We start from the raw sequence: 14,291 nt of genomic DNA on the forward strand, positions 1-14,291 counted from the left end.
AGATCAGTGCACCATCCAACTACACATGTGTTCCTGTAACCGGTCTTAACTGTACAGTTCCATGCCACAAGCAGTGACACCAAAGGGCTGCCGTACGAGACAGTGTGGGATCTTGCTGGCTTTCACAATGTGACCCTGCGACCTTGTCACCTTTCACACCCCTGGCTGGAGGACAACTCTTCCAGCAGAAGTCCCTAAACACGCCTCTACCGCATCTCCTCCCCAGAAAACAAAAAAATATGGGAAGGTAATTGTGCTTTTACGGAGAATTTTCACAGCAGGCATGAGCAAACCAAAGCACATTAACTAGACTGAATTTAATTAATGGTGCTCAGTGGGATGCAGTGGTACACAAACTGAATCCCATTTCAGCTGCTGTCGGCGGATATATTGCTACTATCTTGTGTTCTTCTGTGTGCAACCGCAGAATCAATTAGACTGAGCAGAGGGCTGGTTAATTAATGACTAGCCCATGACCAGGACTGGCCCATGCTGGCCTGCAGGTGGTGCTCTAACACTAAACCAAATGTCAAATTTGAGTTCACTGGCTCATCTGTTTCTACAGCACTTCTAACTTCCTTTTCATTTATGATTATTGCTTATTGCAGATGCAGTTATTTGATATACAAAACAGCAAAACTAGAGTCTATAAAAAGCACAACCATGCCTCTTTTACATAGGGGAAAATTTAATTTGCTCCTAAATGCAATTCATACTGCATGTGGTGAATGGAATTAAACATTGGTGTGAATTGGTTCTGAATTTTCTCTCCTCTCTGCCTTAAAAGTAGTCATTTGATTGCCAAGTTGTCTTCTCCCGAGCACTGGGGAAATAATCAGATTGTCATTCTGCTGTGTTAGGAGATGACGTGACTGCTCTCGGATGGGTGGCAGGAAATCTGTTAAAGCGTGTAAATGGTGCATTAGTCGGCCAGCACATCCGAGGAATATTCTTATCAGCGCCAGTAATTTATTATTTATGAGGAAGGCGAGTGTGGAATAAGGAAAACGGACCTGAAAAAATCTCCAGGAGGAAACAGCTACATGTGGACCGTGGAGTTTTGGCTGGACTTTAGTCATTAAGGACACAGCAGGAACACAGTAGAGAGCAGAGAACCCCCACTCACAGTCCTGTCCATGAGACAATCAGCACCCCTCAAATCAAAAACATTCTGAGACATCACATCTCATCCAGGGGCCACATCTGGTTTCTACAGCTTCCGGAGAGCTCCATAACGGAAAGGCGTCTGATTCGGCACGGCACACAGCTTTGCCCCTGCCAAGTCCAACAGACTGTACCCTCCAAGTATTTGCCACACTAGACTGATAAACACTGTCTACTGGCTGGAGAAGCATCACTGCTAAAAATCTCACAGATAAATTCCTTACTGTAAATGACACAGTGCACATGAGGGGGCGCTTACAAGGATTAGGAGCTCTTAAGCTAGCATTCGAGAGTGCACCGTGACACCATGGTTCCCAGCTAAAAGGTCTGTGAGATGGCGTATCACATATACGCACTGCTGCATCCGGTGAACATGCACACACACATGCGGCGAACAACACAGAGCAGACGGCGCAAGCTGGAGCGCAGTTGGAAACACGCTACACAGAGAGAGTCAAAACGTGTGACTTCGGAGAGGAGGGGGTGAAGCGGAGGGCTGGGGGAGGCCACGTGTGACCCTGCAGTGACAAGACCCTTGGCACTGGAAGCAGAGCCGGCTGTTTGGTGGAGGGGGGTGAGTCATACTCTGGCGTCACACCGAGCCCCATACGGTCACAGGGAGGTGTTGGACTCGCATTTTAGCCCAACACCACCCCAGCGAGATAGGTAGCTCTTCACCCGCATGTAACAAATAAAATTGAAAATGGACAGGAAGAAGCCACAGAATGAGCCAATTACCACAACGAGCAGACTTGTGTTCAGGCGTGAGGAGGTGTTTACTGCCTCCACACAACAAACCCAGATCCCAGGGAATTGTGGGACAGTGCAATGTTCATCCATCATGCTGTTGAAGTTCATCATTTTAAGCTGTTTGTGCCACATGAAAATAAACAAAATGTAACCTTTTCGCTAAATCAGGGGTGGGGAACCTGTTCCATGGAGGGCCGGTGCGGGTGCGGGTTCTTGGGATGACCTCTCAATCAGCCGATAATAAAGCAGTGGCTCTCAACTCCAGTCCAGGGAACCCACAATTATTGGCTGATTGAGAGGTCACCCCAAAAAGCTGCACCCACACCAGCCCTCCATGGAACAGGTTCCCCACCTCTGTTCTAAATCATGCCATAAAGAATGAATAAAAATTCAGGGCTGATTTGGAGGGAGTGTGTTTTGTGACAGTCACTATTAAGGGTGGCAGAGTTCTAGAAATTTCCATGACAAATTCTGCTCCTGCGAGGAAGCTCACAAGAGAAGTTTAGATGATGAGGAAAGCCAAGAACCTGCATCCTCTAGACCAGGGGTCACCAACATGGTGCCCGTGGGCACCAAGACGCCCCAAAGGACCACATGAGTTGCCCGCGGACCTGTTCTAAAAATAGCACAACTCGCCAGTGAGCAGCATCTAAAATTTTATTTTATCCCGATGCTATTCTTCTTTAATCACATTTGCATTTATATAGTATCATTAATCATTATTAATAATATATAACTAAAGGTAAACTGAGCAAATTTGTTATTTAAGAAGAGTGTATCAAACTGGTAGCCCTTCGTATGGCTCAGCACCCGTGAAGTAGCTCTCAGTTTCAAAAAGGTTGGTGACCCCTGATCTAGACAGTGTGTCTCAGGGTCTGACCAGATGGTCCACGTTTTTGCTCCCTCCCAGGGAGCAAAATCATGAACCGTGCGAGGGTTCCTGAGAGCCGGGTTGAGAAACACTGCCCAAGGTGAGCAGTCAAGAGGATAAAGCACGTATTCCTTTTTCAGCTTTGAGTAAACTTTAATATCCAGGGATTGTGCCATCCACCACAGGCGTCTTCAAGCAAAACTAAAATTCTAGAGAGATACTGAATGATATTTCCTGCCATAACCTAAGGCAGGGGTACATGTGTGTGGTGTAGGAGGTTGTCCCCTGTTTAGTATCAGGAATGTGTATTACAACTTGTCCCACGGTTTTAGATCAATAAATTCTCTCTGGAAAATTCAGACAGCCTGTCAGCCAAACGGAAACACTGGCTGATCACATGCAGTACGGTAGGAAGAGAGCCAGAATATCTCCTGAGCCCTCCAATCACACCATTGCCTGGCAGGGATTATAGAATATAAAACTTAAACAGTCTCCTGCTGCTGGAACGGATGGCCGCTGTTCCAGGTGCACGCTGGCCGCAGGGGTTGGTTTCCATGACGCTGCAGTGTCACGGACTCCCCGAGGGTGACAGGACAGTGTCCTCGCTGTGCTGCCGACACAGGTGACCAGCGAGCACCTACAATCGTCCCTAACAACACTTAACGGGGTTACTCACAGTGAGAAGAATGACCCATGAAAACAGAGAACAATGAGACGTTCCTCTTAAATGATTTTTACTACGGTCATCAAAGTTAACAAGTCAGCATTAATTTTAAAGTCATAAACCATTATTATTTTTTTATTGTGTCACCGGATATGTTAATTTCAATACCCCAATGGGAGAAAAGGGCAAAGACTTTTAGCAGCGAACTATAGATCCCTTCCGGGTTATAAACAACGCAAGAGGCTCGGTAATGATGGGGCACAGGGAAGCTGATAGAGGTGGAAAACACGCGGTGAAAGGTGGGGAAATATCGTTACTTACATCATTTTGTATTTTTTCTTAAAACTACCAGATGGCTCAGTGGTTGAAAATACTGTAATTTGCAATATTTGTATTTTTTCATTAATTGAAAGCTAGTACCTTAAAATGAGGATTTGTCCAGCTATGAAATGCACTTTCAACAGTGGACAGGCTTCTGTTTTAATAGCCATTTAGTTTTTTTGTTCCTAAACATTCACCTTCTGCATTGTGAGTCATGTTAGATACTCAGATAGTAAAATAAGAGCCTGTTGTGGATTCAGTCCAGTGAAATGCTTTAATGTTGTAGCTGCTTTATTTGACCCCTGCAACACTGGTATAGTCATAATTAATTTTTGTCTTTATTTTGAGACTTGTGTTTAGAACATGGTATTTAAATGGTATTTAATGGCATTTAAACTTAATCTTCTTTGCAATTATTTGTAATATGATGCAAATAGTCATGATAACTTACAGTTTAGGGGAAGGTCAGGGCTGGGGCACCTTGAAGCGGTTTTGTGTTAGAGTGACTATAATCGATAAAACCACCAGACAGGAAGCCCCTCCATGTGACTGACACAGATCAGAAGCAGTAACAGCAGGCGGGTGTGGCAAGGAGTGTCTGTAAACAACACCCCAGACAATTCAAGTGCTGACAGAAGACACTCCTTTGTTTTTACCATTCATTATTCCTGAACAACACATACTTAAAGCAAAGGTGTATCTTAAAACTGGAGAACATAGAAAAGACTGGAAAAAGCCAGGTCAGAGGTGCAATCTACCAGTAAATGCGCGAACTATTTTAAAAATCTGAAGTCAAAAACTTGTGAAAAGTGTGAATTCTACCACCGCAGCCAGTCTTCTATGATGTAAATTGGAGCCAAGGAACCTTAGGACAGCTAATCCTTAAATTAACTACTAATGAGCCTTGAAACTCAATTTGTTAAAGAACAAGAACGCAAGTATGATACACTGAAGTAATGGGGGGAATTCAAACCTGGGCTCACTTACAATGGCAGGAAAAAACACAGCGCCTTCCCCCAAAAGGCAGGAGCAAAGAGCACTAACACGTTCCCTAATACCCCGTAAAAGAATCACAAACATAAGCCGCCCATTTCCCCTCCCTACAGTGCATACGTGCGGCTGCGTAGGTCTCCGAATGGTGAAATTAAGGTTTCGTAAAGTGATCCTGCTGACTTTAGCTCAAGGGCAAACGCTGAAACCGGGCCGTTCGCTTTTCTGCCCCGACACGAAGCGGCAGCAGCCTCGGCTAGCCTCCACCCTCAGCGTAAACAACAACTCCGCTTTCTGCGTCCTTCTCTAAACCCCCCCCATCCCCCGCTACCAGCTGCCCCCCTTGCCCTCCACCTCAGGCTTTGGGGGGTGGGGTGGGGGAGGGTGTGTTAGTACATTCTGAGCGGACAGGGAACAGACTTGCCATGCAGTGTGGGTACAACCCAGCCCCTTATTCCCAACCCCAAGCCCTTGTCCCACATCTCCACACTTGGCCTGCTACTCAGGATGTGGGACCTATACGGTTACCCATCAGACACGCAGCTGCAGTATCTCAGAGCATCCTCTCAGTAACCCCAACCTGCTCTGGGGCAGGAGTATTAGCACAACGCTTAATAAACTAAACTCTCTTTGGACTGAAATGGATTCACTGGGCAGCTTACACACCCAATGATTCCAGTTAAAATAACGTAATACATTACATCCTGCCATGAATCTCAGGTGGGTCACGCATTGTCCATTACAGAAATATTAGTTATGAAAGCCACCAAGTCGCCCATTTTTAGCGACGGGAACTGTGTTGTGGTGGAGGCTCTGCCTGCTGGTCCTTCACAGCACATCTGTCATGGGAAAGGAACTACTGCTATTTTTGTTGCTTTCACAGGTCACCAGGGATCCAGAAAGAGCCTCCCTCTCTGGCCCATTTTGTTTTCTACCAAGGGCCAATTTGCCGAAAGACTTCTGACCTTCACAGTGCCCACTGTGGACCGTGCTACAGTGCATAGCCAGGACATGATGCCTGCTCACAGGACAGAGTGGCTGATGTTAACACTGAGAATCATGTCTGGGACTCCACCCAGATGTCAGTGGCCCACAAGTTCTCCTGAAATATTAACGTTCGGTAGTTAAGGATAATGCAACGTTGATTTTAATACTTCTGGCATCTCATCTGGGGAGTACCACATCCACCGTGTTAGTCAGGACAGCTTCCAGACTCTTCACAATACTGTACCACCTAAGAAGTTACAGAAAAGAGATAGATGGATGGATGGAACTGACTACTACTTATGGAATGTTATACAGGAGTTACAGAGAGAGAATATTAGACACTTCAATTAAAGGAAATTGGAAGTGTTCTCTCATAAAACACCCCTGTTTATAAGCAATTTACCTCTGAACCATATATATCGGCACATCTGCACTCTGAAACTTCCTTCTGGGTCACAGGGCCACCCTTGCAGCAGAAGTGTTGACAGCTGAAATGTTATATGCTGACAGGTGCCTTGTTACAAACCTTAACCTTCCTGCAGATACAGCGAGGGTGGCTATCTCAAGCCCCCCCCCCAGGGCCCTGGGTCAGCCTGATTTCATTCTTCATTTGCAAGCCATTACCAGGGGAACAGAGTTGTGTCACCTTGTATGTCAGCCATAAATCCAATACTGAATGACAGATAACACACTGTATCCTCTAGGAGTCAAATTGCCTGATCTGGACCAATGGGGATCTGTTCATGTACTGTGCAGTTCAATAATCTCTGTATCTGAGAAACACATTCACACGGTAATACCATATTACTGATCACATGCTAATATAACGGTCGTTTCAATCTGGCTAAAATGCGAGGAGGCTTCCTTTCTAGTTCCAGCCCCAGGACTTGATAGGACTCTAAAAGAGGTACCCATCCTGTCTGTCCCTGATGTACCCAAGAGTGACAGAGCAGGATCTATTTTTAATGCTAGTATGAAAACACTGCCGGCAGGAATATGAGAACAGCGATAAGCAGCGTTTGCTGCGGTCTCGCCTGGCTTCTCCGGAGAAATACGCTTTCATGACTTTAAGATGTCAGACTCACCGCTTGATTTTATCCACCGTTTCTTTTTGGGGGGCAGCTGGACCCGTCAAACCAAGCTGTATGTCAAACTGTGTGTCATTAACCCCGAGAGTCAAATGAAAGGCATGCAGTATTAACCCGATCGCATTAACCGAGGAAACGCATACCACCAATTTCGCTCTGTAGGGCAACAACATTTTTAAATAGTTTGTTTCTGGAAAATGCCAATCAGTTTACGATCTGAATTATAGCCGCTGAGATAAAATACCAAGTTATTAATATAAAATGTGGTATTTTTATTAGGGAGTTCCACTTACAGCTCTCTTTGGTGGGCCCCTTAACGCATCGTTATCACCCACAAAGTTAAGTTTTAAATGCTGACTTAATTTACCAGGTGTTGTAGGTGAATTTTGTATACTATTAACTTCAGCAACTTTGGCAGAAAAATTACAGTATATCAGTCTCCGAAACATATTCCTGCTCACCAGCATCAAAACACCCATTTGCACATCTGCACTCTCTTCCATGTGAAATACCTCAAAAGCACGTGTGATGTCTAACTTCTTCCACATCAAAAACACTGAGACGACCGCAAACATACCTAAAGTCATTCTTCACAATTTACAATGTGAGGCCTCAAATGTACCGCACAAACTTCATACTCAGTTAAATCATTTCGTTGCGCTGAGCATATGAATAAATCTCATCGACACTGTACGTTTGATGTAAATACCACAGCAAGCAAGTAGCACGTCTATCGGGCGTGTTTGTATACAAGGAGACATGTTTCCACCCGAATGAATGGCAGATGGCTGATCAGGGCGCGTTTTCCACTGTAAATACACACCATGACATCCAGCTTAATTGTTGAAGCAATAAGGCATCCTTTAATATTTTCGTGAAAGAAAAGAAAATTCTGTTTTAGTCACATTTTTCCATTTTGCTGTATTTTCGCAAAAAGCTCGTAACGGGAGTGTCCACGCCGACGGCAACGCCTGACAACATATTGAATCGTCAGTTAAATAAAACTAACAAGAAGTGAGAATATAAAAACACGCACTGCCTATCATGCCAAACATCCGTCTACATCAGTAAATTAAATGCCTTCATAGAAGGATGCTTAGGATCTCGGCCGCACCTAATCATGTGAAGGTCAAAAGCAGTTTATGAGCGATTAATTTATGCCCAAATAATCAGAAAAATTTGCCAAAACAATTATCAGTTTATAATTTAAATATGAAAGACATGGGTCCTATGTAACTTCATTATAATTAAAACAGCAGCTAAAACAGAAGCATGTCAAAAATATAATAGCTGACGCTTCAGATACTAGCATGATGTATATACATTTGGTTTTCAGCAGCAACGCAGCACCACGTAAGATTGTTATAATAATCAATAAAATACGAATTCGAAAACATGCCATCCCCTTACGTAAGCATCAGCCAAGATAGAACTCCAAAATACGGCATTGGCTTACCCAAAACACGAAGGAATAGACGACCAGGAGCGTTTTGAGGCAGGTAATCACCGGTTTGGTCTCCATTCTCCTAGATGCCATACTACAGTAGAGCCGAACACAGACGCACTTGCGATCGGCGAAATTCTCCGCCGGGCTTAGCTGCGCCGGCCCGCTGCAGTCTCCCACGGCGCAGCCGCCTACGGAGCGCTGGCCAATGAAATCGCACCGCACATCAGCCCGCCCCCTCGGCCACACCCCCCAACGAAGTAACGGCAAGACGAGTGCGTTGTTCTGGATTGTGAGTACTGCATATGTCTTGGGTAATTTAATCACAGGCCAAACATTATTTACAATAACACACATCCTGTGTCCTTTTTAGATTTTCATAATTTTTACATTTTTTGAGACATAAAGGTATTTACTACATCATCATTTTGTCGTTCAGCAGAGGCACCATCAAGCCGAAGAACACATAAAATATAGAACAAGATCAAAGAATAAACATAACTATATTTAGAGGTATGTATTTCGGGAGTAGCCGTAAAACTACGTGTGACTCAAATTCGCTACATAATGACCAACTACCGGACAACAGGAAATTTTACAAGAATATGTTGGACTGGATGTTGGACGTCTCATCCACTGCCTTAACATTTATATTAGAAGGTGACCAGAAATCCCAAATTTCTCCTAGGATAAGCAAATGAGATAATATGATATTAGATTTATAAGGCTAAACTATGTGTTAGTCAAACTTAACATCTTATTTTGGGAAAGATACTGATAATTATTCCTGACAATATCAAAGAAACATCACCTGATCATGAAGAAACTTTTTAATACACCTATTTTCCCTTACTGATGAGACAGATTGCCAGGTTAAGATTTTCTCATTTGTGTATGACTGCAAAAGGTCACATGACAGGGGAGGTGCAATCAGTTCACGCTCCTGCTTCAGAATTTGCAGGCTGGTGACTTAAATAAAGCCCTGTTCAATTTGCAGACTATTGTGAAGCCAGGAGAGTAAGAATAGCAGGGGTGGGGACTGTTGCAGGTGGATTAGCAGGCTGGACCATGCCAGTTAGCCCTGAATGTCACGCCTGATCAGATGTTCCCAGTCTGTCTATATTCCACTTCACTGGCCATTAGCACATCTGTCACTCAGAAGCTCATTACTCACTAGATATATTAGCAGCTTGTCTGTGCTCACTTTGCTCTTTGGAAGGCATTGCATGTCCACACCTTACTGAGAATTATTCTCCGTTCTCAGGTACAGTTTTTACCCCATATATCAGTTTTGCCTTTAGGTTTGCGTGTCTGTGCTGTTCACTGAGCTGCCCTTGTTTTCTTTACAATCCATGGCGTGTGACTTTAATTAGGGATTTTGGACTCTGATTTGGTGTTTCCTCTGCATTGCCCTGCTCTACACTTTGACATACTGCCTATGTTTTAAACTACAGTTTCGGATTATCAAAGTGACGCTTGTATGTCTGCAACTTGACCCGCCTTCATCATTATGTTACAGAATACCTCGCCGGCTATGGATCCACTGGAACCTGAGGCAAGAGTGATGCAGTAGGGAAAACGCAGAGCTAATTTAGGTTTTGCAAGCTAATTTGCAAACTTCAGTGCAGACAGCTTCCCTTTGTTGTGAAATGGTGCTGTATCCTGAGGCGATGGCCACCACAGCATCCATACCGTTGCCTTTGGCTATTTTTATTGCTACCCTGGAGAGGTATGATGGTAATTCCGATAAATCTGGGGGGTTTCTGTTGCTATTCCAAGTACATTGATTACCATTCACAGAATAAAGCAGACAAGATCCATTTTGTTATATAGGGTTCCTATGCAATCCGATTTAAAATTCCATGATTTTGCACATTGTATGGAGGACAATCGCCCATCTCGCCCTCACCAGAATCCACCACTTCGTGAGACCAGATGACAATGCTTCTGCCGTCATGTGGATGACAACTCATGTGGAGCAACTTCACACATACTTTGCATTTTACTTTCCGTTCATATCTGGGATCTTCAGCCAATACTTGGGACTGGCAATCCAAGCAGGTGAACGCTTCCATTTCTCCATTGTTAGCATTGTAAAGTGGAAGGTAGCCCACGTCTATATTTCCTGCAGGAGATTAATCAATCATGCACCCCACAGACACCCACAGTCCTTGGGTTGAGATGCTGCTCTTCAGTGGTCACCCTGTGCACATTTTGGTGCTGGCAACCAGCTCACGTTATCGTTTTCAACATTGATAACATTTAAGAGTACTTCATACACCAATACGTTACAAGAATGTGAAAAAAACTAAATATTTCCATACTTTCTTTCCAGATATGGAAACGACCAAAATCAAATTCTATACTGCTTGGGAACTCTGGGTGTATCTGGGTGACCGAATTGTGGCACCAGAATAAAACTGTACTGAATACTGAGACACAATTTCACATGCTATTTAAGGAAGCATTTGGCCGTCCTGCTGCCAGCCTGGATCTAGGAGTTCAGTCTTGCGATATACGACAGTAAAATCATTTGGTGGCAGAGTACACGGTGGAATTCCAGATGCTGGCAGGAAGTAGGGGGGCTGAGTGAGATTGTGCTGCTAACTATGTATCCTCGTGCACTAAATGCAGATCCAAAAGCTGAGCTATCCTGCCAAGGGGACGCCTCAAACAGTCAAACGTGAATCTCCAACTATAATCTGCTACAAGACCTATGCCAGAAACTCACCTCCAGCCCAGGAGCTCATCCATCAACCTTCGTTGCTTCCTTGCAACCAATTTCCCCCTCACCTGGTCCTGAACCCATGCAACTCTCCAGAGCTCCTTTATCACTGGAGGTATGCCAGATATTCCCGTATTGTGGGGAAGGTGGACATCAATGGCGTCAATGCCCTCTTTGTACCTAGAGAGAAGAACCCTCAGGAATGGAAGGGAAAAAAACAGTTATGGATTAAAATATTGAGGAGACCCTCTGTTTAGGAATTATTTGACTGTCTGTGTCACCTTCAGCCTCCAGTTTCTTCTCTGTAGACTTCAGTCCTGTATCAACCTTCAAGCATTAAATGACAACTTAAGTTCTGCTCCCTTCTTAATTCCTGCAGCCTTGGAACAAGACCGCAAGGCAAGCGTGTTAAAAATTAGACCTCCAAAATGTACATAACCTCATCAGAATGCATGAGGAAAATTTATTGTTGTAGGTTTGTGTCCGGTGGGTGTTAGAGATAGTTATGGTTGAATACTGAAAAATTTATATATATGTATGTTCCAGAGAAGCAAAAGCACAATAATGCAAGTAGTATTATTTCCTGTAACCAGCCAAAAAAACAGCATAAACTTTTTTTCGATTAACGTCCTATTAGATTTATATTTGACAAGAAATAGATGTACATATAAATATCCTGCAATACCAGGAATATCACTTCTGCATTTGACAGCTGCCATCTATGGCACAATGGAATTGGGTTCATACACCTTTAAAACCAGACTAAGAACTCACTGCTGTCATGTGACATCATGGAGCCCCTGCACTCCGGAGGTGGATATCTAGTTTAGCTCCAGTTAGGCTCCTCAAAGACCCATAGCACTCCTGCGAAATGTGAGAGAACTTTATTCAGGAGGAATATGAAAACACAAGAAACAAAACAATTCAGCTTAAATACCCCAACAGCCCCTCTTGGGACTCTAAAAACCTTCTGGTTACGTCAAGCTGCACTAACCGTGCTGCCGGCAGTGTCTTCACAAATACTGGGCTATGCAACACTGCTGGTCTTCAGCAAGTCTCAAAGCACACTGCAGTGCCCTCAGTGGCCGTTAGCCCCACTAACAGGGTCCCTTTAGGGTCAGGAAGGTCTGACAGGCCACTGACAACAGGAATGGGTGCTTTCTTCACCACCTCCTCTAGAGTAGAGCATCTGTGAACTTGAACCAGATTTTTGGCTGTCAGTTCAGACAGAATCCTTCAAAATCACATGCCAGGTAGTGTTGCAAGGTTTTCATGCACACTACTCAGAATGCCCCGTTCCCTGTTTAATACTGCAAGTATGAAGCAGCAATAAATAATAGATTAAAAGCTTATAAGCTTTCACTGCTTGGGTAGGCCACAATCAACAAAGACTGCCCTCTGTGGTGAATGTTGGTAGTCCTAGTTTAGATTGACAAATGAAAACTTGATGCATTTTCTGTATTCGACCACATTTTGCAGTCACGCTCAAAGTACTCTAGAAGTACTATTACTTCCAAAAAACTCTGAGCAGAGCAAAAGTTCTTATCTTAGAAACTACTTAAGTAAAAGAGTAGCTTGTTGAAAAAGTACTCAGAGTATTGGGTTTTTTTGAATTGTGTTTCCCCTCATAAAATTGCAATTTTCAAAAAATGAAGCACACAACACAAAGACCATTTAAATACTGTACAAAAATTACCAACTCATTATGTATTGCTGTAGTATTGTATGTGCTTAGGCCCTTCTACATAAAAAATGACCTCAGGAACGCACAAACTGTACGGCATGGGCGAGAGGCACATAGAGTTACAGTACAGGCAACGATTCAATGCTTATGTAGAAGACAACAGGAAATGTGCAGCAACGTGTAAGTAAACTGAAACCTTGAGGTACAATTATTGATTAAAATCCGTTACGTTCTCAAATGTACATTAATGCAGGCTCCCAGCAACTTTACACGATGGGCCAGAAGCATTCAGCCTACATTTTTATTTAGTAAAGCAAGCTAAAGCTAACATTACACTTGAAGTTAGCACAGCGCATATCTGTGACACACAGTGATACCGTCACAGCAGCCTAGTAATAGCAGGGATTGCCTAAAATAAATTACTCAGTTAGCTATCCAAGCTAAGTATAATTTGACTGCAAATAATATTAAAAGTTTAACAGTTAAGTTTTGACAGCTAAAAAAATTAACGCTAAACGTCATATAGACTAAGACCGTTACTATAGGCGTTCGTAAATGACTAGCCAAGCTAAAATGAAAGCCGAAAGATAAAACTAAAACTTACCTCAATCAGTGTGCTTTAATTAAACGCGTTATTCCTGAATGCAGATATCTCAGCAGGCTTAGAAAGGCAAATTACTCGCCTTGGCTTTGCCTCCGAGAAGCCAAGGAAACTCCCGCCACGAGCTCCGTGATTATCAGTGACTTACCTTTTTAGGTAATCAGCCCGGTGCGACTTTGCGCTGTTTTTCAACGCGCTTTCATACGATTGGCTAAATACCGTTACAACGCTTCATACATACATAGTAATCAAGTACAATTTCTGGGGAAAAAAATACTCAGTTGCAGTAAGGAGAGTATTTGTAGCTTGTAGCCTACTTTACATCCCTGGTCATGCTTGTTACTATGAATAGTTAGTAGGCCTACAACTAAATGCAAATATTTTTGCACTGGCCGGCAGGTGGAGCAGTAGTTAACGACATATACTTCTTACTGAATGGAAGAGATTCTTTTGATTTACAAGCATTTAAGATAAACGATCTGCAATTCCTGTTGAAAATTACTCAGCTCTGCGACTGGATGAGCCATATGTAGGTTTTATATCGGTTGTACAGCTTGATTACAGTAAATATTAAAACAATGTGGTGAGTATAGTGGCACAAGAGCCTGTTGGCGAGGCTAATACTTGGGAGCCAGTGACGAGATCCCTCAGAACTGAGCCAGTGGCTGCCTGGCAACAGGAATCTTCCTGCGGTGAACCACCTACTGTTCTGAACCACGGGGACGGGTCTCAGAGGAAGGCCTCGTGCAAGCTGTCTGCACACAGCCCCCAGCGCCGTCTCACAGATGCGGCTCCGGCTGTTTCCAGGCACCTGGCTCTGCACCCATCGCTTAGACACAGAGGCATCTATCCCGCAAACATTGCAGTGTGTCTCCAAAGGCTTAATTTCTGACATCGCTGCACTGTATTACTGAGCTATTGTGATCTTATAGTGCTGCTGGAATAAACTAATTAAATATCGAAAGTGATTTACGCAGTCAATTTTATGCATTATTACATCTA

At 43.6% G+C, this 14,291-nt stretch overlaps 1 protein-coding gene across 2 annotated transcripts in view; it reads right to left on the reverse strand.

Moving 5' to 3' along the window:
* Positions 1 to 13,427, reverse strand: part of LOC111838254 (tetraspanin-7-like) — a 30,544-nt gene extending 17,117 nt beyond the window's left edge. Inside the window, exons 1-3 of one of the 2 annotated variants that reach the window (XM_072698933.1) lie at positions 13,293 to 13,427; positions 11,779 to 11,868; positions 11,011 to 11,199 (exon numbers count right to left, since the gene is read on the reverse strand). Coding sequence is in view for 1 of the 2 variants with exons in the window: in XM_072698924.1 (XP_072555025.1) it covers positions 8,292 to 8,372 (81 nt within the window). In the remaining variant the exon portion in view is untranslated. Of the gene's footprint in view, positions 1 to 8,291; positions 8,455 to 11,010; positions 11,200 to 11,778; positions 11,869 to 13,292 lie in introns of those variants that run through there. The other variant, XM_072698924.1, reaches the window with a different exon arrangement.
* Positions 13,428 to 14,291: the final 864 nt, after the last annotated feature.

This window comes from Paramormyrops kingsleyae, chromosome 1 (assembly GCF_048594095.1).
Source record: "Paramormyrops kingsleyae isolate MSU_618 chromosome 1, PKINGS_0.4, whole genome shotgun sequence".
Classification (NCBI taxonomy): domain Eukaryota; kingdom Metazoa; phylum Chordata; class Actinopteri; order Osteoglossiformes; family Mormyridae; genus Paramormyrops; species Paramormyrops kingsleyae.